At 37.6% G+C, this 27149-nt stretch overlaps 1 protein-coding gene across 1 annotated transcript; it reads left to right on the top strand.

Annotated features, from left to right (window-relative positions):
- Window positions 1–11916: 11916 nt before the first annotated feature.
- On the top strand, window positions 11917–20208 carry LOC127433623 (ras-related protein Rab-36-like). Its single transcript, XM_051685666.1, has 11 exons — window positions 11917–11973; window positions 12442–12530; window positions 16449–16540; window positions 17380–17454; window positions 17633–17734; window positions 17849–17913; window positions 18584–18635; window positions 18733–18814; window positions 18902–18992; window positions 19296–19412; window positions 19583–20208. The coding sequence occupies exons 2-11, from the start codon at window positions 12477–12479 to the stop codon at window positions 19636–19638; spliced, it is 786 nt and encodes a 261-aa protein (XP_051541626.1). The 5' UTR covers window positions 11917–11973; window positions 12442–12476; the 3' UTR covers window positions 19639–20208.
- Window positions 20209–27149: the final 6941 nt, after the last annotated feature.

The raw sequence follows: 27149 nt of genomic DNA, 5'->3' as shown, positions 1-27149 counted from the left end.
AAATATTCAGCAGAGTGTTTAACACTTGCTTTTCTGGGCACGAATCACATGTACAGCCTGTCACGATTGTAGGTGTTAATGAGATATCGGGTAAGCTTTCATGAATGCCTAATTGCTGATGAAACTTTGGACATAACATAAGGCAGATGACATAGGTGTAGTCACATGCTCATGATGTTGTCAAATTCAACTAGGACCAATGAATCAAAATGAGAGAGATAAGGAGTTTTGGTGTGTCTAACAGATTTTGAGTCCTGGAGACTGTGGGTGCAATTGCTGCTGGTTTTTGCCTCATAAGTGAGAATACAAGACCAAAGTTAGACCATGAATTATTAAAAGTGGACATTTGTCATAAAAAACAGAAATAAATGGATGAATGCTACAGCAGAGCTGAGCAGGAAGGCCGGCCAAAGGAAGACCTTGTGACTGTCATGAGCAACAGGGAAGGAAACACAGCAAACAGAGATGAGGAAAGCACACATGCACACAATTTAATCTCATTCTTGAGAATGGTAATCAGCAGTTTTAAGCTGTAAAGTCTCGGCGACAAATTGGATTCACCGTCCAAATCATTTACAAGGATGAATATGGCCTCTCACTCTAATAAAAGGGATATGTTTGGGTGAGTCTCCTGAAAACATGTCCAGGTCATATTTCAGCCCAAAATAAAAAGATATATTTGTATGAAGAAAATCAAGCCTAATAGGAACATTATGTTTCTATTATGTTTTTTTGCCATTATTTTCAAGACCAGTGTGGGTTGTAATCTGATTGTAAAGTAATTAGTTACTGTAATCAAATTACTCACTGAAAATTATTAAAGCAGCTCTATTGAAAATACTAAACCAGTACACTTGAAAACAACTTAATACATTTATGCTTGAGATTAGAACATAATTATATTGCATAAAGTCCAAGTGATTTTCAACACAGACAACAAAAAGTGAAATGATCACATTGCTATTAAATGTTAAAATCGATTGACGTTGAGTGTTTACTCAACGAGATTTTTACTGCTTGCTCAATTCAATTAATTAAAATGAGCTATTACTACACAATTCTTTAGCATTTGGTCTCAACTTAATTTCATTGTGTATAATTCCACTACAGTATGCTCACGTAATCCAATTGTGTTGGGACTATGTGAATAATATTTGTTGCATCAATGTATTGCTGAAATGGGGCAGGGGATTTCCAGTTCCCAGCATGCTTTGTTTGGCACTGAATTAGGTAAATATTAAAATTAAGTGTTATTTTAATGTATTTTCTATACAAAATAAAACAAGTAGGAGACTTGTTAGTGTTTAATGTTCTGTTATGTTGGGATTTAGAGGAGTCATGGAGAAGAGTGGAGCAAATGGTTAGTTCCTGGTTGGGTATTTAATTAAAGAAAAATCAGTATGTAATGCTTTACATTAATAGATCATCAGTATAATAACTGATTGGAGATCTGCAAACTCTTCGCAGCACCAAACTTGTTAAACAGTACAAAAGATGTACTATATATACATATATATATATATATATATATATATATATATATACACACACACAGTTGAAGTCAGAAGTTACATACACTTAGGTTGAAGTCATTAAAACTCATTTTTTAACCACTCCACAGATTTAATATTAGCAAACTATAGTTTTGTTAAGTCGTATAGAACATCTACTTTGTGCATGACACAAGTAATTTTTCCAACAATTGTTTACAGACAGATTGTTTCACTTTTAATTGACTATATCACAATTCCAGTGGGTCAGAATTTTACAAACACTAAGTTAACTGTGCCTTTAAGCAGCTTGGAAAATTCCAGAAAATGATGTCATGCCTTTAGACAATTAGCTTCTGTTAGGAGGTGTACTGAATTGGAGGTGTACCTGTGGATGTATATTTAGGCCTACCTTCAAACCCAGTGCCTCTTTGCTTGACATCATGGGAAAATCAATAGAAATCAGCCAAGACCTCAGAAAAAAAAACTGTGGACCTCCAAAAGTCTGGTTCATCCTTGGGAGCAATTTCCAAACGCCTGAAGGTACCACGTTCATCTGTACAAACAATAGTATGCAAGTATAAAGACCATGGTACCACGCAGCCATCATACCGCTTAGGAAGGAGATGCATTCTGTCTCCTAGAGATGAACATAGTTTGGTGCTAAAAGTGCAAACCAATCCCAGAACAACAGCAAAGGACCTTGTGAAGATGCTGGAGGAAACAGGTAGACAAGTATCTATATCCACAGTAAATGAGTCTTATATTGACATAAACTGAAAGGCTGCTCAGCAAGGAAGAAGCCACTGCTCCAAAACTGCCATAAAAAAGCCAGACTACAGTTTGCAAGTGCACATGGGGATGAAGATCTTTTTTTTTGGAGAAATGTCCTCTGGTCTAATGAAACAAATATGTAACTGTTTGACCATAATTACCATTTTTATGTTTGGAGGAAAAAAGGTAAGGCTAGCAAGCCGAAGAACACCATCCCAACCGTGAAGCATGGGGGTGGCAGCATCATGTTGTGGGGGTGCTTTGCTGCAGGAGGGACTGGTGCACAAGATGCTGGCTACCACCCCTGGAGTTCGCTAGTTTGAATCCCAGGGCATGCTGAGTGACTCCAACCAGGTCTCCTAAGCAACCAAATTGGCCCGGTTGCTAGGGAGGGTAGAGTCATATGGGGTAACCTCCTCGTGGTCGCCATAATGTGGTTCGTTCTCGGTGGGGCACGTGGTGAGTTGAGTGCAGATGCCGCGGTGGATGGCGTGAAGCCTCCACACGTGCTATGTCTCCGTGGCAACACGCTCAACAAGCCACGTGATAAGATGTGCGGGTTGACTGTCTCAGGCGTGGAGGCAACTGGGATTCGTCCTCCGCCACCCGGATTGAGGCGAATCACTACGTGACCACGAGGACTTAAAAGTGCACTGGGAATTGGGTATTCCAAATTGGGTGAAAAAGGGGAAAAATCCAACAGCAAAGAAAAACAATGCTATCAAATACTAACAAAGTGTAAGTAAACTTCTGACACACTGGGAATGTGATGAAAGAAAAAAAGCTGAAATAAATAATTCTCTCTGCTATTATTACTCTTAAAATAAAGTAGTGATCCTAACTGACCTAAGACAGGGAATGTTTTCTACGATTAAATGTCAGGACTTGTGAAAAACTGAGTTTAAATGTAATTGGCTAAGGTGTATGTAAACTTCTAACTTCAACTGTATATATATATATATATATATATATACATACACACACACACACACACACACACACACACACACGTATATATATACACCGATCAGCCACAATGTTAAAACCACCTGCCTAATATTGTGTAGGTCCCCCTTGTGCCGCCAAACAGCGCCAATGGCATTCTGAGATGATATTCTTCTCACCACAACTGTACAGAGCGGTTATCTGAGTTACCGTAGACTTTGTCAGTTCGAACCAGTCTGACTATTCTCTGTTGACCTCTCTCATCAACAAGGCATTTCCGTCCACAGAACAGCCGCTCACTGTATGTTTTTTGTTTTTGACCCCATTCGGAGTAAATTTTAGAGACTGTTGTGTGTGAAAATCCCAGGAGATCAGCAGTTACAGAAATACTCAAACCAGCCCATCTGGCACCAACAATCATGCACAGTCCAAATCACTGAGATCACATTTTTCCCCCATTCTGATGGTTGATGTGAACATTAACTGAAGCTCCTGACCCGTATCTGCATGATTTTATGCACTGCAGCCACACGTTTGGCTGATTAGATAATCGCATGGATGATTGTTGTGGACAGAAATGTCTTGTTGATGAGAGAGGTCAGAGAATGGCCAGACTGGTTCGAACTGACAAAGTGTACTGTAACTCAGATAACCGCTCTGGACAATTATGGTGAGAAGAATATCATCTCAGAATGCTATACTGAGATGCGGGTTGGCACTGTTTTGGTGGCACGAGGGGGACCTACACAATATTAGGAAAGTGGTTTTAATGTTGTGGCTGATTGGTGTGTACATATATATATATATATCATGCTAATGTGTTTGCTGCTTGAAAGCAACAATCTACAAAGTTCAATAGAGCTATTTGAACAGATCAATTTTAATTTAGTTTAACTCAATTCAATTCAAGTTTTTGCTACACAAAGTATTTGAGTAGAGCCTATATTTTAATTTCATATTTTAATCTCATTTTGCGGAACTAATGTCCACAATTAAATTAATCTAAACCAACTAATTTTTCACAGAGTGTTTTAGTCAAAAAGTATTGTAACATTACACATTACATTTTAAATTCTTGTAATCAGATTACAGTTACTTATTTTCAATAAAGTACATTACTTGGGTTACACAAATTTCTAGAATAATTTCTAGAATACTGTGGTAGTGTGGGTGTGGTCGAGCTTCGGCTTGTGAATGGAGGGTGAGATCGGGAGATGAGAACGGTAAGGATTATCACCAGTCAATGATTGTCTCTAACAACTGTTTGTCATTGCAGTGAGAGTGGAGACGGAGTTAAAAGCGAGCCAGATGCCAGTAGAGGAGGAGAGAGACCTGCACACACACAGTCTCCGCTGAAGTTCACCTTTCCCAATTCTCCCTTTCTCACCCCAAGAACCCGATTCATTTACAAATACATTTAAAACATGAATTATTTTCATAAGTATTCTGTTTTTGCGTTTCTGTAACAGCTGAAAGGTCACTGACATGGCATCGAAAGGGAGAAATGTGTGGTGCTGAGTGTGTGACGTGTGCGACAACGAACAAGGAGGAAACGTTAAGTTTGAGTTTGTTGAGCAGAAAAACAAAAACTTTTCTGTAAAAATATTTTTGCAAGTTACTTAAAATAAGGTTATTTGTAATGTTATAACTTTTCAGATTAAGTAATCATTCATTTGATTACAATTTCAGATAAGTAGTAAATTGTAGTAGATTACTGTGTTTGAGTAATTTACCTAGCATTGTCTATGACAATTATGCACATTTACCCCCCACATTCTCAATATGCGTCCAGATTTTTCTTTTCAGTTTATTTTTTATTATCATTATTCTCAATGATGATTCTCATTAATGTAATACAGTATTTGTTTGTACTGCATCATAAAAAACTGTAATACAATGATTTTTTATTTTATTTAAATAAGCATAAATTAAAGGCAATACAACAAATACTACCATAGTGTATAAATGCTTTACAATATAAATAAAATATAATTATTTATTTCTCAGTAATGAGAATGGTCATAAAATAGGTTTTATTTTCTTTAAGCAAAATAGAAATAATGTTTTTAAAATCATAATGTTCTTAACATGTTTCGTAAGATTCTAATATCTCTGAAAAAATGTTGCGTTGCCATTTTAAACACAAATATGAGAACATATTTGTAGGTCACCTTCATTAATAAAATAATCACAGATGTAATGATGTGTGTGATTACTTTATTAATGCTAGTGACCTACAAATATGTTCTCACATTTGTGTTTAAAATGGCAAAAGTGAAAACTAGACAACTTATGTCTCCCATCAGCCATGTAGCATAGGGGAGTCCATATAAATGTACACCAAGAGTGTTGTTAATATTTGGAAGATAACTGTTTGTTTTTTTACTGCATTAAACCTGCCAAATGCAGCAATTTTTATTCCACTACTTTAGCTGGCATTAGTGTATTCAGTTCCATAAACAAGTTGGATTTGTGTGTAGCCTGCATTCTTGTTTAATTTCAATTATAATAGAGTAGGTCAACTGTAAGTTAATTGATCTCCACCTCATTTTACGAACAGTAGGGTAAGCTGCACTGAAAATTATGCCAGCATTAAATAAACGAAAGACATGTTTGAATATGCATCATAATGTACATCACAGCCTGGGCAGACATACTGTAGGTAGAAATTAATAGATACTGCCAGCCTGTCCATCATCATTGATCTTTGAGAAATGGAATACCACCCCAGGCAAGACTGAACTATTCAGATTAGGCATATTTAGCTTTAGCGTCCATTAAAAGGATTTTTGCTGTAGGGTTGTTATTATAAGCTAAAAATCTGACCTACTGACATTGATTTATCTGAGGCTGTGTACAACATCTAGATTATTTAATGTAATGTGAAAATTACAATCCTCATGCTTATTTAAAGTAAAAAGAAATGATAACATTTAGAAATGTGTTCCTAAGGGATATTTCTTCAAGTGTGTCAAATAAACATACCTGAAGCACCATGCATGAAGAGCACAATCTAACTTGCTTGGCATGACACAGCACTCTCAGGCAACACAAGCTATTGAAGATGATCTGCTACCATCCTGTGGTCATTCAGAGTGTTGCGTCACTACAAGGTAAATGCAGAGCTGTGTCACAAATGACAAACTATACACTACAGTATACACTATAAACTTATACTATGCACTCGGCCATCTAGTGTATGCATTTTCAAAGTGTAGTGCTGTTTCAAATGGGACACAAACATTTTTTTACACAAACTTTTTTTACGTTTCAAACGCAAGCAGTGTCCCTTGCAAAAAATCTAAACTAGCCGCAAATTTGCTGTTGTTACTTTCACATGCAAAATTAGCTTTTGATTCACCGCAAATGTTTGCCAGACATTTGCAGCTCTTCGCCGGTAGTGGTGAACCTCCGGCAAACCTTGGCAACAGTGGACATTTTGCTGCAAGTTTGTCACAAAGCTCATTCATATGTGAAAATTATCGGTGGTGAATTTGAAGCAAGTTTGCGGCAAATATGCCATGAACTCTCGGTTTTCATAAGGGCTGTTTTCGCTTGATTTAACACTTTAGTCAAACTCAGTTGAACACTTATATCTCAAATAATGTACATATTCCCACAGCATGGGGGCGATGCCGGTAACACTTGTTCTCATAATTAAAAAGGTGTTGTCTTCACAGAAATTTCACTAGTTGCAACATTCACCATTAATTACAGTTGTTTTGCCAAGTTAGCATCATGGCTAGGTAACTGCACCCCTTCCGCTACATATGGCAAGTCGCGACCGTTTATGCTGCGTACTATTCAACTTGGAAAATCGGATTTTCCAACTTGCTACTAGTTACAGTAAAGTGCAATGGAACAACTCTTGAAGTTGTAATTCCAACTTGGAAAGTCGTGTGGAAATTTGAAACTCCGAGATGCAGTGATGTCACACAAACATGTCACCACCCAGGAAGATGTACAAAATAAGTGATAATCATTCACTTTATTAAATAATAACAATAAATTAGTCAAAGTTCCTACATTACATAATATTAAAGCTTGTTTAACAAACATTAGCAGAGTAGCAGGTGTTCAAAACATGGTAAATTATACTCTGTAGCACAAATGCTAGCGTTGCAGAATTGTTTATGAATTGGGTTGTTAGGAGGCATCTCTGGTGACAGTCAAACCCCTGCTAAGCTAACGGGAGCGTTACAGTTTTGTTTCCTTAAATGTCATCTTCCGAGCATCTGGCAATGGAATGCATTTATGGTTGGAGATTGGAGATATCAAGTAGGAATATCCCACATCCTACTTGAATGGAACGCAACATTAGTGCCGAAGTGTCCAACATTTCACACTCCGTTTGTTCGGTTGAAGAAGTATATCATCCGGGTACTCATAGTACACTTATCTTTGTTGCATTTATAGTGTAAACATCCTACTATCACTACTTACACTTCAAAATGACGTAGAATAGTGAAGAAGTGTGCGATTTGGATCTTCCGCAATGTTCCTATTTTGAATGCATAACATATTTTGGACAATAACAGTATACCAATTTGCATTATGTGTGGGAATATGTAAATGACGAAATCTTCAAAGCCAAAGCTCAAAGCTTTTTTTTATTGTCATGTGTACAGAGTACAAAGTACCAAGTACGCCTGAAATTCTTACTTGGGTGCTTCTCGCAAAACAAGACAACATGTACAGTACTGTGCAAAAGTTTTAGGCACTTGTGAAAAATGTTGCATAGTGAGGATGTCTTCGAAAATAATTACATAAATAGTTTTCATTTATCACTTAATGTCATACAAAGTCCAGTAAACATAAAAAAGCTAAATCAATATTCGGTGTGACCACCTTTGCCTTTAAAACAGCACCAGTTCTCCTAGGTACACCTGGACACAGTTTTTCTTGGTTGTTGGCAGATAGGATGTTCCAAGCTTCTTGGAGAATTTACACAGTTTTTCAGTCTATTTAGGCTGTCTCAATTGCTTCTGTCACTTTGTGTAATCTCAGACAGACATGATGTTCAGTGGGGGCTTTTGTGGGGGCCGTGACATCTGTTGCAGGGCTCCCTGTTCTTCTAATCTTTTCTATTTGCAAAAGTAATGTTTGGGAGTTCAACATTTATATTTCCTATTAACATACTAAAGCTGAAGATATAACTAACCATCTTAAGACAAACACTTTTGTGAAACATCTTAAGTGCCTTATAAGACTTTTGCACAGTACTGTATATGCAAAGAAAGCAAGACAAACAGGGAGTGATAGACAGCAAATTTACATAAGCTTACACAAAAAAGCAATGTGCATAGAGAATGTGTATAGAGCAGGGCTAGCCAACCCCACCCCTGGAGAATAAGTAGTGTAATGTATATGTAAAATGAGTATGCATATATGCACTCATATATTAATGTGTAATGTAAATATGTATATAAGTGTGTAATAAATAATTATAAATAGCAGCAGTATGTTTATACAAAAATAAAAAAACAGCAGTTGCAGGCTGAGCAGAAATAATACCACAAAAAGGTTGATGGTAAGTGTTCTGAAATGAGTGCTAAATTATATTAAGTGTGTATGTGAAGGGGTCTATAAAGTTATGTATTAGATGTAACAGTATGATTGAACAGTCTAATGGCATTGGGGTAGAAGCTGTTCCTGTATCTTGATGTGTGTGTGCTAATGCACCTGATCCGCTTCCCAGAGGGGAGAAAGGAGAAAAATGGTCATGCAGGGTGAATAGAGTCCTTCATGATGCTTTCCGCTTTCCTGAGACAGCATTTAGAGTGAATTTCCTGGATTGCGGAGAGACGTGCCAATTATTCTTTGAGCTGTTTTCACCACCCTTTGCAGAGCAGTCTTGTCCTGTGACGAGCAGCTGCTATAGCAGGATGTAATGCCTCCGGTGAGAATAGATTCAACAGTGCACCTGTAGAAACTGGTCATGACTGCTGTGGACATCCAAGTATTCCTCAGACGTCTGAGGAAGTGACGACATTGGTGAGCTTTTTTGATGGCAGTCTTTACATGTTCAGTCCACTTGAGGGTAGAAGTGAGTGTGACCCCAAGAAATGTATAACTGTTCACCCTCTCAACAGCATCATCTCCTGTGTAGATAGGTGTGCACTGTTCCCTGTTTCCTTAAGTCAATAACCAGCTCCTTTGTTCTGCTGTTATTGAGAGCAAGGTTGTTACTCTGTCCTCCCTGTAGGCTGTCTCATCATTGTTTGTGATCAAGCCTACTACAGCGGTGTCATCAGCTAATTTTAAGATGGAATTGGAGCTGTATCTGGCTACACATTCATGGGTGTACAGTAGTGGGCTCAGCACGCTTCCCTGTGGTGTGCCAGTGTTCACTTATTATATATACAGTACTGTGCAAAAGTCATAAGATGTTTCACAAAAGTGTTTGTCTTAAGATGGTTAGTTATATCTTCAGCTTTAGTATGTTAATAGGAAATATAAATGTTGAACTCCCAAACATTACTTTTGCAAATAGAAAAGATTAGAAGAACAGGGAGCCCTGCAACAGATGTCACGGCCCCCACAAAAGCCCCCACTGAACATCATGTCTGTCTGAGATTACACAAAGTGACAGAAGCAATTGAGACAGCCTAAATAGACTGAAAAACTGTGTAAATTCTCCAAGAAGCTTGGAACATCCTATCTGCCAACAACCAAGAAAAACTGTGTCCAGGTGTACCTAGGAGAACTGGTGCTGTTTTAAAGGCAAAGGTGGTCACACCGAATATTGATTTAGCTTTTTTATGTTTACTGGACTTTGTATGACATTAAGTGATAAATGAAAACTATTTATGTAATTATTTTTGAAGACATCCTCACTATGCAACATTTTTCACAAGTGCCTAAAACTTTTGCACAGTACTGTAAATATAGTCCAAAGTTAATGCATGGAAATAAATAAGGTTTTGTATTATTTTTATATTTCATAATTTGGGGGCCAAATTAAGTGGTTGTTGAGACTTTTAATTATTACAAAGAGAAGACAGATAACCCTACACCATGGCATTCAGATATTGAACAAACATAATAAAAGAAGGCACAAAATGCTTACCTTAAAGGTACACTCAGTACATTTTTGTCTTTGTGTCATTTTGGACTTACACTGACAGTGTTAATCCCGTCAATGAAATCACTGACGAAAGCGTTCGTTGACGAAGTTTTTTTTTTTTTTGTTTTGTTTTTTACGTCAACGATAACGAAGGCGAGACAAAAAAGGCGCATCGTCACGATAATTAAACGATTTTATTAAAGCATACTATTGACGAAAATATGACGAGATAAAAATGATACTGCAAGAAAATTTTACTGCTTCAAAACGTGGTAAATACCTCATTCAAACGCATCCTATTTATACATGATTTTAATCACTATAGTAGCCAATAAACACAGCATATATGTAATATAACAACTTACATCTGCACAGTGAAACGAACGAACAGGTGAACTTGAACTAAATGGCGCGCTAGTCAGAATGTTGCGTAATTCGCGTTGCGTAACTTGCGTTGTGAATACACCGTAAGAAACACACTACACGCAATATCCTTTCACGGAAAATGAATAAGTCTCTAAAGCATGAAGAATTCAGAGTACAGTTGGCTAACTTCTAAAAAGTAGCTACTCAAGTCTATTCAATATTATTTTAGGAGCTCAGTTTTTTTCACAGCAAGGACAGTAGGCAATGTATAGTTATATGTTTGATACATTTTTAAATTAGAAAATGTATATAATTTTTTTCCCCTAAATGTTTGAATATTTGATTAATGTTTGGTCTGTTACAGTTTGACACACTTTTTTGTCCATTTTGCACATCGTCGTCAATTAAAAGATTTTATTTTCGTCAGACTAAAATGGACTAAAACTAATGAATATGAGACGACGAAATATTGAATAATTTATAGGATATTTTTGTCAAAAGTTTAAAACTATGACTTAAAAAAAAAAAAACTGAAAAATTAACACTGCCCAGCGGCTTGGATGCAGCATCATTTAAAATCAATAGTTTTCAGTTTCAAATGTCACTGTAGAAATGTAGTATTCACAGTCAGCCATGATTACTTTAATCAATGAGTAAAAGTGTCAAATATCAGGACAGTTACAGAGATTAAGTGAGTAGTATTCGGTTAGTCATGTGATTCTAACATGGCAGCCCCCATGTCCGGACCCCCTCCATGTAGAATAAAACGGCTTTTATAAAGTTACTGATGTGATTGGAGTCTTCATTTTAATGTGAATCTCCTACATATATTGCAAAATTACAATTCATGACTTTTTTTTTTTTAATGAGGAAACGATTACTGAGTGCACCTTTAAATCACTTTAATAGACAGTCTTTGTAGATTTACACTTATGGGTTGAAAAAAAAACCTAACCTGAAATCTATCAATATATATATATATATATATATATATATATATATATATATATATATATATATATATATATTCAATAAAACATTAATTTTTATCATACAATAACATTTATAATACAGTATGTTACTGTATGTTACATATCCTCCCCAAAAACGTTTGAATATGCACAATAAAAGAATACATCTGTTGTCTCTGCTCGACATCTCAACAAAAAATACTGTAAAAATAAGTGTACTCGTTGCCTTAGCGGCGTACCTCCGGCATCACGTGACAGCGGGCTCCGGCTCGTGGTTGCTATGGAGACGACGGCAGGATTTGATGCAGTACGTCAGTGCGCGTTCGGCAGGAATCAGAAAGACTGCGCTACGGGAATATACGTGAGTTTACGCCTGAACATGCTATTAATTTTATTCAAATTCAACAGTATACATCCTAGTAGGATAAAACGAATATTAGAGATGTTTTTAAAACGAAGTTTCATTTTGATAAAGAACCAAATACGCCGTTAAAGCACTATGTTGTGTGGCAATTCCCGTTCATTACATGTTGTGCAACGGTTTCATGGTGATATTAACTTAGTTAACCCTAATTAAACTTCTGCATTTACTATGAGTTAAAGAGCTTTGTTAAAACGTATCTGCTAGCATATCTAAATATATCTTTAAAAAACACACTACAGAGTAATTTGAGCAATGTTATTAACAGACTGACTTTCTGATTATGTATACTCTATATAGACATTATATTCAGTATAAAGTATTTACAATATGTGGATGGAAATGTACAGAGTAAACACATAGGTTAGGCTTATCTGGTTTTGCTGACAAAGTATGTGTGTCTTTTAGGCCAGAGGTTCCCCGGACTACCTGCTGACAAGACAATGCATTTCGCCCCTCCTGTCAGCAGAGACAGGGTCATATCTAAATTTCCCAAGGTACTTATCATTCTAAAGTCACATAATGTTCATAATAGATAATTCCACAGTTCTTAAATGTATATTTTCTGCAACATGTCTTATTTGTCTTGATATGCATCCATCTGATGAATATTTATACCATGGAAGTGGCTAAAAGATGATGATTTAAAACAGTTTAATCATCCAGCCTGAAGCATGTTGCATCTCATGCTACAGGACATTCTGCAAACATTCTGTAACTGAACCAGGTGAAGTAGATTAAGTTACTGAGAACGCGTGACATCCATAGACTGATGCTTACAGGATCGCAGGACTTTTGCAGAAATAAAAATAAATGTTTCATTTAGATGGTTATGTGTACTATTTTTTCTTCAGTATTGGGGCTTTAATGTCAACATGAAAACAAAACTGCTTCTATTTACTGCATATTCCTGCTTATCCTCCTGTGACTCCGCGGCCAAATGTGTGGACATTACATTTTCAGTTCGCTATAGGCTATGGTTAATTTAAATTCATTTAAACTGACTGATCTCAGTTTAGAAGGCTCTGGGGTGTCATTAAAGGGTTCAACTTTCGACGTATGGAGTCATGTGACAAAACAACATGGCGCCGATCTCAGCTGAGTTTGTTTTTGGGAGAAACGGCAACAAAACTACATCTCGTAAGAATACTCATTACGTATTTACATTAAAATCTGAGTCAAAAGTTTAAAGTTTTGTTTCATGCGATATGCCATTTTAAATATTTCATCGATTTATCGCGAAACGGCGCAGTGTTAAACACAATGACCACGTATGTGGACTATAGGCTAATTTTCCTTAAAATATCCTATATTTACTGTGCATTATCACATTGAGAATCAATTGATGCATGCAAAAGCTGGAACATGTTGCTTTCAGAGGCTTTATATGGAGTTAGGATGAAAATAAATTGCATTTCAAACTGTTCTGAGACCAGTGCAGATAGAGAGCACACTGGAGGTTAAGTCATTTACAATTAGGGAGCAAGGGAGCGTCCTATAGCTTTCCTATGCAGCCAACATCTGGTCAAAAGTTCAGTTTCAGGCTGCACATGATGTTTGGACTACTCAACATGTTTGGCAGACATGGGACAATGATAATCAGTACTTAGATTCAGAATTTATAATGTATAATTTTATTTTAACATGGTTGGCAGTGATTGGATGACGCTGGCCATTGCTTTGAATTAAAATGTAATTTGATTTCTGATGTAATGTATGTTGTAACTTCTCAAAAACATGAATGACCAACACTCCTGGAAACATAATAAACAATTTAATAAAAATAAAATCTTTCTATAGTTTGGTATTATTTAAAATGTCAAAACTTAGTCCCGCTGTCCACATATGAGGACATACATTTTTAGGAAAACTGTTTGGTCTTTCTTAGGGCCTACTAGTTACAAATAAAAAAGGGGAATGGAAAATTCACACAGGAGACACGCTCGGGTCTTGGGAGGATATATATATATATATATATATATATATATATATATATATATATATATACATACACTGATCAGTCACAACATTAAAACCACTGACAGGTGAAGTGAATAACATTTATTATCTCATTACAATGGCACCTGTCAAGGAGTGGGATATATAAAGCAGCAAGTGAACAGTCAGTTCTTGAATTTCATGTGTTGGAAGCAGGACAAATGTGCAAGTGTAAGGATGTGAGTGACTTTGACAAGGGCCAAATTGTACTGGCTAGACGACTGGGTCAGAGCATCTCCAAAACAGCAGGTCTTGTGGGGTGTTCCCGGTATGCAGTGGTTAGTACCTCCCAAAAGCGGACCAAGGAAGGACAACTGGTGAACTGGCGACAAGGTCATGGGTGCCCAAGGCTCATTGATGCGCGTGGGGTGCGAAGGCTAGCCCGTCTGGTCGGATCCCACAAAAGAGCTACTGTAGCACAAATTGCTGAAAAACATAATGCTGGCCATGATAGAAAGGTGTCAGAACACACAGTGCATCACAGCTTGCTGCGTATGGGGCTGCGTAGCCGCAGAGTGCCCATGCTGACCCCTGTCCACATCTGAAAGCGCCTATAATGGGCACTTGAGCGTCAGAACTGGACTGTGGAGCAATGGAAGAAGGTGGCCTGGTCTGATGAATCATGGTTTCCTTTTAGATCATGTGCGTTGTTTACCAGGGGAAGAGAGTGCAGCAGGATGCACTATGGGAAGAAGGCAGGCCGGTTGGGGCAGTGTGATGCTCTGGGCAATGTTCTGCTGGGAAACCTTGGGTCCTGGTATTCATGTGGATGTTACTTTGACACGTACCACCTACCTAAAGATTGTTGCAGACCACGTACACCCCTTCATGGCAACGGTATTCCCTGATGGCAGTGGCCTCTTTAAGCAAGATAATGCGCCCCGTCAGATACCACAGGACACCTTAAGATGTCTTGTGGTGTCCATGCCTCAAAACAGGTCAGACCTGTTTTGGCAACACGAGGGGGATTTAAATGATTTTAAGCAGGTGGTTTTAATGTTGTGGCTGATCGGTATGTATATACACTATATTGCCAAAAGTATTCGCTCATCTGCCTTTAGACGCATATGAACTTAAGTGACATCCCATTCTTAATCCATAGGGTTTAATATGACGTCGGCCCACCCTTTGCAGCTATAACAGCTTCAACTCTTCTGGGAAGGCTTTCCACAAGGTTTAGGAGTGTGTTTATGGGAATTTTTGACCATTCTTCCAGAAGCGCATTTGTGAGATCAGACACTGATGTTGGACGAGAAGGCCTGGCTCGCAGACTTCGCACTAATTCATCCCAAAGGTGCTCTATCGGGTTGAGGTCAGGATTCTGTGCAGGCCAGTCAAGTTCTTCCACACCAAACTCGCTCATCCATGTCTTTATGGACCTTGCTTTGTGCACTGATGCACAGTCATGTTGGAACAGGAAGGGGCCATCCCCAAACTGTTCCCACAAAGTTGGGAGCATGGAATTGTCCAAAATCTCTTGGTATGCTGAAGCATTCAGAGTTCCTTTCACTGCAACTAAGGGGCCAAGCCCAGCTCCTGAAAAACAACCCCACACCATAATCCCCCCTCCACCAAACTTCACAGTTGGCACAATGCAGTCAGACAAGTACCGTTCTCCTGGCAACCGCCAAACCCAGACTCGTCCATCAGATTGCCAGATGGAGAAGCGTGATTCGTCACTCCAGAGAACGCGTCTCCACTGCTCTAGAGTCCAGTGGCGGCGTGCTTTACACCACTGCATCTGACGCTTTGCATTGCACTTGGTGATATATGGCTTGGATGCAGCTGCTCGGCCATGGAAACCCATTCCATGAAGCTCTCTACGCACTGTTCTTGAGCTAATCTGAAGGCCACATGAACTTTGGAGGTCTGTAGCGATTGACTCTGCAGAAAGTTGGTGACCTCTGCGCACTATGCGCCTCAGCATCCGCTGACACTGCTCTGTCATTTTACGTGGCCAACCACTTCGTGGCTGAGTTGCTGTCATTCCCAATCACTTCCACTTTGTTATAATACCACTGACAGTTGACTGTGGAATATTTAGTAGCGAGGAAATTTCACGACTGGACTTGTTGCACAGGTGGCGTCCTATCACAGTACCACGCTGGAATTCACTGAGCTCTAACACTATATAACACCCACTTTTCATGATCCAATCGGTTCCTGATAAATAAAACGAAGTCCCACCCTTTTATGTTAGTATTTCAGTACACACCTTATTGCATGTGGAAACAGATTTAAGAAATTTTCAGAAGTTGTTGGCAATCAATAACTACTTTTGGCATACACTTAACCAGGAAAATGCTGCCATTCATTTTGACTTGATGGCCAAAATTGTTTTGTAATTGTTCGTTGTTCATTCAGCATTTATTAGTTCTTCTTTTATTAGTAGCCTTAACTGTTCTTTTATTCTCTAGTGTTATAATCCTCAAGCTTGCCTACAGATGAAGGACGACTGGAATTCAAAAGCCAAGATGGCTTGCAAAGACAGGGCTGCTCGCCTACAAGAGTAGGTTATCAGATGAGTATATTGATCAATTATATATGGCAGAGGCTATCTGCACTAAGTGCAAACAGCGATAGATGCTATTTACACCCCTAAATAAAGACTAACGTACAGTAAAGGGCTTCACTGCAGTGTGTTTATTAGGTTTATATAGAGTCACAAAGACACCCTACACCAACCCCTAAACCTAACCCTAACCTTCACTTACAAAAATGAACTATGATTTTACTACAGTAACCATAGTATAACCATTGAATTTTGTAGTAAAATCATAGCAAACCACAAAATTAAAAATGGTTACTATATTAACACCATATTACTGCAGTAACACCATGAGTAATTGCATCAAAACTACAGCTTCCATAAAAAAAACGTGGTTACTACAATATTACTTTAGTAAAACCATGGTCATTTTTACTCCCTGACCTTCACTGTGACAAAATCACTGCAAGGAAATCAACCTTTATATTCATTTTTATTTATTATTATAAGTAGTATTAAAAAAATACTAAGAGTGGAGATAGGAAACAGGATGGGAAAAGTGGGACAAATGGTGGACTCTAACACGGGTCGTCCACATGGAAAAAGCACATCCACACCTTCGTTACACCCCATGCTACTGCAGCAACAGTAGTGAGTGCAGTTTGTCTTCAATATGTGTGTTTTTACTAGACTATTGGAGAGCAAATAGATGCGCTGTCTGGCAGGTGCTATTTACACAGTGCAAATAATCACTCTGATTATATATTGATCAAATATACAGTATATGCCACATATGACAAGACAGATGTTGTTAAAAATACTTTTTTATTATGTTTGTTTCATTTTAAATTATTTTGTAGATATGACAGGCTTAAGATGTCAAAAGCAGTAGTGGTTGGAGACCTCAATGTAGGAAAGACATGCTTAATTAACAGGTAAAATGTATTGATTTCCTTTCCACATTAATAAAACATTGTGAAACTCTTTAGGAGTTTGTCAATTAAAATAGAGGTAGTAATTTTAAGTTCTCAGCAAGGTTTCACCACCCTTGTGTTTTTTAATGCCGTATGGTTCATGTAGATTGAAGCCCATTAAGATTCTTGTATATTGTAGGTTCTGTAAAGATGTCTTTGAGAGAGACTACAAGGCTACTATTGGGGTTGACTTTGAAATCGAGAGATTTGAACTGTCTGGGCTGCCATATTCTCTTCAAATGTGAGTAATGATTTTTCTGAATTACAACACATTAGCTTAAAGGAGAAGCAACCAATCTTATCCTGAGAATGTTAGTTGTTTGATATTTGATTTTGCACATTCTATTATTTGTAGATGGGACACTGCAGGCCAGGAAAAGTTCAAATGCATTGCATCAGCATACTACAGAGGGGCTCAGGGTAGGTAGTGTAGGTCCATTCTTAAAGTTATAGTTCACCCAAAAATGAAAATTATCTCATCATTTACTCTCCGTCATGCCATCCCAGATGTGTATGACTTTCTTCTGCTGAACACAAATTAAGATTTTCAGAAGAATATGGTGGCCAGAACTTTGAAGGTCCAAAAAGCATATAAAGGCAGCATAAAGTAATCAATACAACTCCAGTGGTTAAATCCATATCTTCAGAAGTGATTCAGAAGTGTGGTGATATGCACAAAGAATGCAAATCAACAAAAAAACAAAAGAAGAAGAGAGTGAAAGTGGAGATTCATAGTAAAAAAGACTTAAATATTGATCTGTTTCCCACCCACTTCTATCATATCACTTCTGAAGATATCGATTTAACCACTGGAGTCGTATGGATTACTTTTATGCTGCCTTTACTGTATGTGCTTTTTGGACCTGTAAAGTTCTGGCCACCATTCACCTTCATTGTATGGACCTACAGAGCTGAGATATTCTAAAAATATTTTTTTTTGTTGAGCAGAGGAAAGAAAGTCATACACATCTGGGATGGCATGAGGGTGAGTAAATGATGAGAATTTTCATTTTTGGGTAAACTATTCCTTTAAAGCTGAAGATAAGAAAGTTCAAACCTCTATATAATCATTTCTGTTTTTGCTTTAAAGTTATCATTACTGTTTTCGACATGGCAGATATCAAGACCTTGGAACACACACGGTAAGTAAAGTCTTGATAGAAGTGGAAATGTCTCAAGCATTTTGAATGCCTCTCAAAAACCCCTCTCCAGGAAAGTAATATGTATTGTGTTTCTCAGGCAGTGGTTACTGGAGGCTCTGAATGAAAATGAACCAAACTCTTGTTTTGTTTTCTTGGTTGGCACAAAAAGAGACCTCCTGGTGAGAATGATTGCCCACACACACATGCACATGTACACTCACAACTTGTAAAAGCTATTGAAAGGTCCCCGCTGTCTTTATCTGAAGTCTGCAGAAGAGTGCCAGAGAACTGAGAGAGATGCCATACAAATGGCAGCTGAGATGAAGGCTGAGTTCTGGCCATTGTCATCAAAAACAGGTACATTCTGTAAGCCTACAATGATACGAATGTGAATATAAATGTACATGTAGATGGTTATGTCAGTTCACATTTTATTTGAAAACAGTTAGACTATAGCTGTGGGGCTAGGGGGGACATTGAGATCGGCACCCTATATTTCTTTAGAGATAACCCCCCCCCCCCCCCCCCCCCCCACCCCCAAAAGATCAAGTGGCACTTGACCCACCAAAGATTGTGTCCAAGTTCCTGTCTTGCAAGAAGTACAAGATTGTTTCTATGTGGAACTACCATGTAACTATTACTACATTGGTTTTTCCATAGGGGAGAATGTGCAGGAGTTTTTCTTTCGTGTGGCGGCTCTGGCCTTTGAAGATACCATTCTGAAAGACCTGGAGACAGAAAATAGCACCGCTCAGATCGGAGATGGAAGCATTCTGAGTAAGAGATTACACTTTAAAATCCTTAAACAGAGATGGTTAGAAAAACATTGGTAGGTGGAAAAATGCAATATGAAGGTATTGTTAGGTGCAAGATAAAGAAGATTAAAAGGTAAAGTTTGATAGGAAGTAACATGCCCTCTAAATATCAATGTGTCTTTGTTATTTCAGATGATAAAGCAATGGAGGATGCTCAAGCAAAGCTTATGAAGAAATCCTGCTGTTGACCCTCAAGGAATTTTAAGGGTTGAAGAGGAAAAAGTAACTAGTGTGTTAATGATAGGAAGGAACCGAAGAAATATGTAACATAGTGGAAAAAGGGAATTGTTTCCCTGACATAACCAACCTTTAAGTTGGTGCATCACTAATGTACTGCGTATTGTTCATCCTCTCTGAGAGGGACCAGAAGAGAACAGCACTAAAAATAGAGACTGATCACACAAGCATCATATTATGATTCAGACTGTAGTAATAATGTCAGTATTGTGTACTGTTGCATAAATCACTGCCATTTGATGGTTACATTATGTTATATATCAATCTTTTTTTTCATTTTTTTTTTTTTTTTTTTGCCATATAAATAAATGCACATCATAAATAAGCACAGCTCATGAAATTGTTGATCAGTATTTGTGTATCCCTGCTCGAGAAATATATGTACCACAATGATAGATGAAAAACATGCTTAATGTGTGGAAAGATGTACAATGTAAAAGCTTATGATTCATCATTGATCATAAAGTGTAACACATGCTGGCATAGTATATTTATTATTTGCAGCTTTTTCTACAAATAAAGTAAAATACCATACCATATATAGTATGTTACATGGCAAGATATTTTACTTTAAATTGGTAGTCTAGGTGTAGGCAGAAAAAATATTATGTTGGCTTGTGATCTACTATTTAAACTTATTATAACTATTTTGGCTTTACAAAGCCAACATTCTGTCCTATTTAGAGGTGCACTCAGAAACTTTTGTCTTTTGAGTCATCTTGGACTTACAATGACACCTAGCGGCTTGGATGCAGCATCATTTAAAATCAATAGTTTTCAGTTTCAGATGTCATTGTAGAAATGTATTATTCACAGTCAGCCATGATTACTTTAATCAATGAGTAAAAGTGTCCAATAACAGAACAGTTACAGAGATTAAGTGAGTAGTATTCGGCTGGTCATGTGATTCTAACATGGCAGCCCCCATGTGCGGACCCTCTCCATGACTGCTTTCCACTTCACTTTTAACATCCACTGGCTAACTCCCCTAAACACTTCCCCTCAGGGGAATCCCTGCCACCATTTTGGAAGTCAGTTCCACTTCATTCAGTGAGCGAGGGAAGTTTCTACTGACAGACCCTTAACCCCTTGATTTTGACCGAGGGAGCAAGCCTACTCTGATGTACGCTTCAGACGGCTCCATATCCCACAATGCAACTCGATTGTGACATGACAGCAGATCGTGCTTCATCAATCCCACCCCCACACAACTCTAATGTATGATGAAAGTGAAGTTAGGTCAATTAAGCAGTTTAGAAAATGTATATTGAGATTTAACAGCATAATACTTGTAGCTACCTTAAACTGTTTATCACAGTTATAGCCTATGTGTTCATTGTTATGTTAACATTTTCGTTTCTGTAAAACTTGATGAATTCTTTCAACAATTCATTATAATAATAATAATAAAAAATTCATATATGAGATTTATACATAAGCCTCTGAAATTACAACTAAACCTGAATCTGTGGTAGCATCAATCTCCGAAAAACATTGTTTTCTCAGGTGCAAAAATCACTAAATAATTCCACAAATTGACATCAGCCTTCAACATGCTCCAAGAGATCAAGGGTTAAGTGTGTTCCAGTTAAACCCATTGGACAGGTTCCGCCAGTAGTGGACAAATCGACACTCAGAATTAAAGATTTAAAGATAAAAACGTTTTAATTATCTATTTGTTTCTTACACAAACCTTTCGATTTGCTTCAGAAGACATTAATTGATCGACTGGAGTCATGTGGATTACTTTTATGCTGCCTAAATACAGTATGCTTTCTGGACCGTCAAACAGCCATCAGTGTCATGACACCCATTTACTTGCATTGTAGGGACATACAGAGCTGAAATGTGCTTATAAAAATCTTCACTTCAGTTCTGCTGAAGAAGGAAATTCATTCACATCTGAGATGGCTTAAAGTGAGTAAATCACGAGATAATTTTCATTTTTGGGTGAACTAATCCTTTAAGGGCATAAAAAAAACACAAGTAATCGTAAAAATTGTTTAGATCTGTCTGTCTGTCTGTCTATCTATCTGTCAGTCTTACAGTTTTACTAAGGTCTGTAAAACCTTCAAACCCCAAGATTTAAGTTTTTATTTTTTTTACAACTTTCAGGCCAACATTAAAGTTTGTATCTACAAACTTTACCTATTATATTATATTATATTATATTATATTATATTATATTATATTATATTATATCTCTCCTGTTTTATATTGTTGAGGCAGTTTTTGTGCGTTGCCGGTGTATCTCCAATACGCTAGGCGGCGCTGTGTTCTTCTGTCTGCTGAAATAAACCCGTGGAAGTCAATGGCCCGATTAGTTTAGAATCAATACCTTTATTACATTATTTGAGGTAGATAAAATGTAAACTTTGAGACGTCAGGTTATAAACGAATATTGAATTTTTACTTCATAAACTAAGTTGGAAAAGGTCTTTTCAGCGCGTTGCTTGAGGCAGGACACATGCGTCACGCGAAATGTAAACAAATAAGATGACATTGACATGAGTTTGACTGTTGTTCTTCATGTCTCCTAAGCACTCTATCTGCACTTTAAATAGGCAGTTGCAACTCTTTTGATACTTTATCATAAATATCTTGTCGATTGGGTTAAAGCAGCACTGAAGATGTTGATATTCTGTAGATTGGTTCAACATTGGACGACTTCTTGTATCTAAATGTGTGTATAATTGTATATTTAACGACTACAATGACTGTGACCATGAAGGCAAACAAGTACTACAAGCTTGTTGTGCACAAGAAGGGCTTTGGAGGGAGTGGTGAGTATGCTGTCTATAGTTTAGTTAGTTAATAGAGCTGTATATTCAATTACTGATCTCAGCACTTGTAATGCAAATTATTGTATGCATTGCAGGCATTTTTAACTCTAACTGGTTTTCCACCAGTTGATGATGAATCCAAAGGTGTTCCCTCAGGTTAAACTGGAGGATATTGTTGAGATTGCACATCCAAATGATGAATATAGTTGAGAGGAAATGTTGGAAAAAACATTTATAGACAGAGTCTGAAAGAAAAAGTATTATGTTATTGTTTTTTATGCTGCGGTTGTCTTACCATGTCCCTTGTAGTGTTATGAAATATATAAATACATGAATAAAAGTACATGTAGATCTAATAATAAATGTAAATGTTACTCTCGTCACCTCTCTGTCATTCCTTTAGTCCTCTCCTGTTGCAGGTCAAGAGTTTGAAAGAGGACTTGCAGAAATGTTAGCTTTGTGTTTAAATCAATTTTGCAGAATATCACAGAAAATGCAATAAAATTATGCATATTCCTGCTATATCTCTGTGTTAACTTAGTGAGTGTTCCCCCTCCTACACCAACAGAAACTATCAGTATAGATCAGACAGTGGCTCAGGCCTTCAAGCTGCATGCCTACCAATATCTCATCATCAACATTGTGGATTCAAAGGTCTTCAATACAGAAATACACTTTTTTTTTAAAAATATTTTTATTACTTTCCCAGTTATTCCATTTTTACCATTCATTACATGTTAGTGCAATTGAAATTTAACAGGATGTGACTCTGAAGGTGGAGCTCACCGTGTTTCTTTCTTCATGTAGAAGAGTTCCCTGAGATCCAGAGAGCCTCCATCAGACAAGACCATGAGGGACGTTATTATGAAGATTTTTACAGGTCAGGCAGTTTACTTGGCATTGAGGCGCTCTGCTTTATACTGCTCATTATTTTCATTCTGTTTGATTGTGGTCTTGTGTTGTGGTTCAGGGTGGTGTCCCAGAATGAAAGGCGTGATGAGTGGACATCTCTGCTAATCACCATTAAGAAGCTCTTTATCCAGTATCCTGTGCTGGTGCATCTTAAAGGAGCAGGTATGTAAGGCAATGACATAAATCAAACCGATCAAGGGACCAGAATGTCATAGAGAATGAGCAGTGGACTCTTTTGACTTGGGCTGTTAAGCAACCACCTAAAACAACCTATGAAACTTGCAAAACCTTAGCAATCACCCAGAACACCCAAGCAACTGCATAACAACAAGCTAAAATCCGCTCGGAACATCTTAACAGCCGTATTAGCAACACCCTAGCATTGTAATGGCAAGTTTTGCACTGGCAATCACCACTTACATTTTCCTAAGATGATGTATAAGAGTTGTTGTTTGGTGTTTTTAAAAATATCACAGTCTGAAACTTTGTCACTTTGAGGTTGAATTAGGCATTTTTGTTTATGTCTTAGTATTGCAGATGGATTCCAGTGTGGCCAGAATTCCACTGCTGCTCAGGGAAATTATCTTGAAGCCATCAACTTGTCTTTCAACAGTTTGCATCTGTATTATACAGCTTTTTACCAACTTATTGTCAGTAAAATTATTTGTCTTGATATCAGCGTCCTTTCTCATCTCTTTCAGTGTTTGATAAGCACTACATCAACAGTAACTTTGATTGCACTGATCAGATGTCTGTGGTCATCACTCCAGGAGTGAGTGTGTTCGAGGTGGACCGCTTGCTCATGATTCTCACTAAGCAATGCATGATAAGACAATGGTCGGTGTTTGCATGAATGGCCAGTACAATTACTGGTGTTTTTTTTAAAGGGTTAGTGCATCCAAAAATGAATTGTCTTACAATGAAAAGGAATGGTAACTGAGGTTGTCATTCAACCTAACGTCTCTTTATGTTTCATAAAAGAAAGAAAGTCATACGGGTTTGAAACAACATGAAAGTGAGTATATGATGATAGAGTTCCATTTTTGGGTGAACCATCACTAACATTGTGATCTCTTCTTAACAGGCATTGGTGTAGATCTTGTGTGTATGGGAGAGCAGCCCCTCCACGCTGTTCCACTCTTTAAGGTTAGTAACGACTGTGTCAGGTCAGTATTGGAGGACATCAGATGTTTATGAACATTGTTAGCCGTAGATTTGTAAATGGGACTAATAGCACATTCTTGTCATGCACATTTCTATTAGTTACATAACCGCACAGTGCCTGGAGACTCCAGAATCGGAGATGACTACAACCTGCCTCACTGGATCAACCACAGGTGAGATATGAGAGATATTCTGTCATTTATGAGTGGTGAAAATTCATGGAAAGATTAGGCATTGCTGGGGTGTTTTGGGTGGTTGCTATGTGGTTGCTTACTGGCCTACGTCAGTGCAAGTCTATGGATTTTTTTCATGTGTTTTATTGTCTGCCAGGCAAAAGGCATTACTCTGATAGCTTAGAAAAGTAATATTACACTTCTCCCAAATAAGCCACATGAATTGAGGCATCATTTGTGTCCATATTTCAAATGCTAATGCTTGCTTTAGGGTTGATACAGATGTATTGACCATAATGAATGTGAATTTTCCAGCTTTTACACTTCAAAGAGCCAGAACTCTTGCAGCTGTTTTACACCACGGATCAAGCTGGCTGGACAGAAGGTTAGAAATATCTTTATTCCACTGTTAACATGAAACAGTAAAATTGTTTAATATTCTTTTGAGAACGACTTAACAGCTTTGCTTGTAAATCTGCTAATGAAGCGGCTGTCTCTCTGTTTTCTTCTCATTTATAGGCTCATGCTGAGAAAGCCAAAAGCATCAAAGAACATGGTGAGTAATTAGCTTCTCTGATTGGTTTTGATCTTCAGTTCAAGGTTTGATAAGCTGTTTAATTGGTCATTTTCTAACTTCAATTGGATTTGTCTTGCATAGCTCTTTGTGCTCCCAAAAATGCTGAGAACAGCCTTCCCATCCAGGTGGACTATGATGACTATGATGCTCAGGTCTTAAGACTTCCTGGCCCCTCAAGAGCTCAGATGTCCACTAATTTCAGGTACTGTACATTAAAAGAATAGTTCCACCCAAAATGAAAATTTTATCATCATTTGCTCACCCTCATGTTGTTCTAAACCAGTATGACATTTTTCTTTGGAACACAAAAGGAAATGTTTTGTAGAATGTTCACGCCACTCTTTATAAAAGTAGTCCTCATGACTTTTGTGCTATCTTCCAAGTCTTCTGAAGCCATATGATAGCTTTTGTGTGTGAAACAGACTGATATGTCAGTTAAAGGGTCACAGCACCCCCCGTTTCAGCACAGTTGAGCTCTCACTACATTTTTAAATGATACACTCAAAGTGGGCGTGATCAGCAGTGGAGTGAGGACAGAAGGGGGAGTGAACCCAACAACCCAACCCAAATCTTTAACAGCATCAAAGATTCTCACAATTGCTTGTAACAGAATGCACAATTAAATTATACACTGTTTTGTAAGTTCACAATACATTACTCTCGCTGGTAATTTATATCTGTAATTTAATACACAAATAAATGCCAAGCTATGTACTCTGTATCAAAAATATATAAATGTTATTTACAGGCGATGATTTACAAATATAAGGACTTAGATTGGTTAACACCCATTAGGGATGGATGGATAGCGTTTGTGTCTGGGACAATCGATGTAGACCGTGTCTCTAACGAGTCCCAGTCAGAGATACCGCACATCACCACATATCTCAAACTACTCGCGTTAATAAATGCGTGCTGCGCGAACACTGGGGGGGGGGGGGGGTACTTGCATCACAGTATTATCAACTCTCTCAACTGACTGATGGCGTTAGAGAGTTTGAAGCGCTGGTCACATGCATTGGCCATGACTCACTTGTCAAACAGTAAAGGCCATGCCTTCTCGTGTATAATATCGAGAACACCCGTGACGTAGATTTGCTGATTTGGTTTTCAGTGGAAAGCCTAAACCACGTACGTCACGACTTGTGATGTTGACTCGATGTTCATTTCAAACCCGGAAGACGATCCCTATCCTAATCCCTAAATTACCCCTTTTCCTCTTGAAATAAAAAATAAGGAATGTTGACATTCTCTGCCCTTATGTGCAAGACATATATACCTGTTAACATCTCAAAAAATGTGTTGTAGTGTTTCATGACCCTTTAAGTTTAAAGGGAAAGTTCACCCAAAAATAAAAATGATCTCATCATTTACTCATCCTCATGCCATCCCAGATGTGTATGACTTTCTTTCTTCTGCTAAACACGAACAAAGATTTTTAGAATATTTTAACTCTGTAGGTCCATACAGTGCAAGTGAATGGGTACAAACATTTTGAAGCTCCAAAAGCACATAAAGGCAGCATAAAAGTAATCCGTACTACTTGAGCAGTTATATCTATATCTTCCGAAGCGATATGATAGGTGTAAGAAACAGATAAATATTTAAGACCTTTTTTACTATTCATTCTAATATGCACTGATATTGCGAATTGCCAGAAACAAAAGGAGAATGTGAAAGTGAAAGTTAAAGTAGAGATTTATAATAAAAAATGACTTAAATATTGATCTGTTTCTCACCCACAAAATATGGATTACTTTTATGCTGCCTTTTTGTGCTTTTTGGAGCTTCAAAGTTCTGGCCACCATTCACCTTCATTGTATGGACCTACAGAGCTGAGATATTCTTCTAAA

This window comes from Myxocyprinus asiaticus, chromosome 43, assembly GCF_019703515.2.
Source record: "Myxocyprinus asiaticus isolate MX2 ecotype Aquarium Trade chromosome 43, UBuf_Myxa_2, whole genome shotgun sequence".
Lineage (NCBI taxonomy): Eukaryota > Metazoa > Chordata > Actinopteri > Cypriniformes > Catostomidae > Myxocyprinus > Myxocyprinus asiaticus.
Note: the sequence above shows the minus strand (reverse complement) of the source record. Positions and strands in the feature narration are given on the sequence as shown.

Coding starts and splice junctions, on each gene's coding strand:
- LOC127433623 (XM_051685666.1), top strand. CDS start 12,477: ATGCATTTCGCCCCTCCTGTCAGCAGAGACAGGGTCATATCTAAATTT. Junction 18,636..18,732: donor AAGACCTTGGAACACACACG/GTAAGTAAAGTC, acceptor TGTGTTTCTCAG/GCAGTGGTTACTGGAGGCTC. Junction 19,413..19,582: donor CGGAGATGGAAGCATTCTGA/GTAAGAGATTAC, acceptor TTGTTATTTCAG/ATGATAAAGCAATGGAGGAT.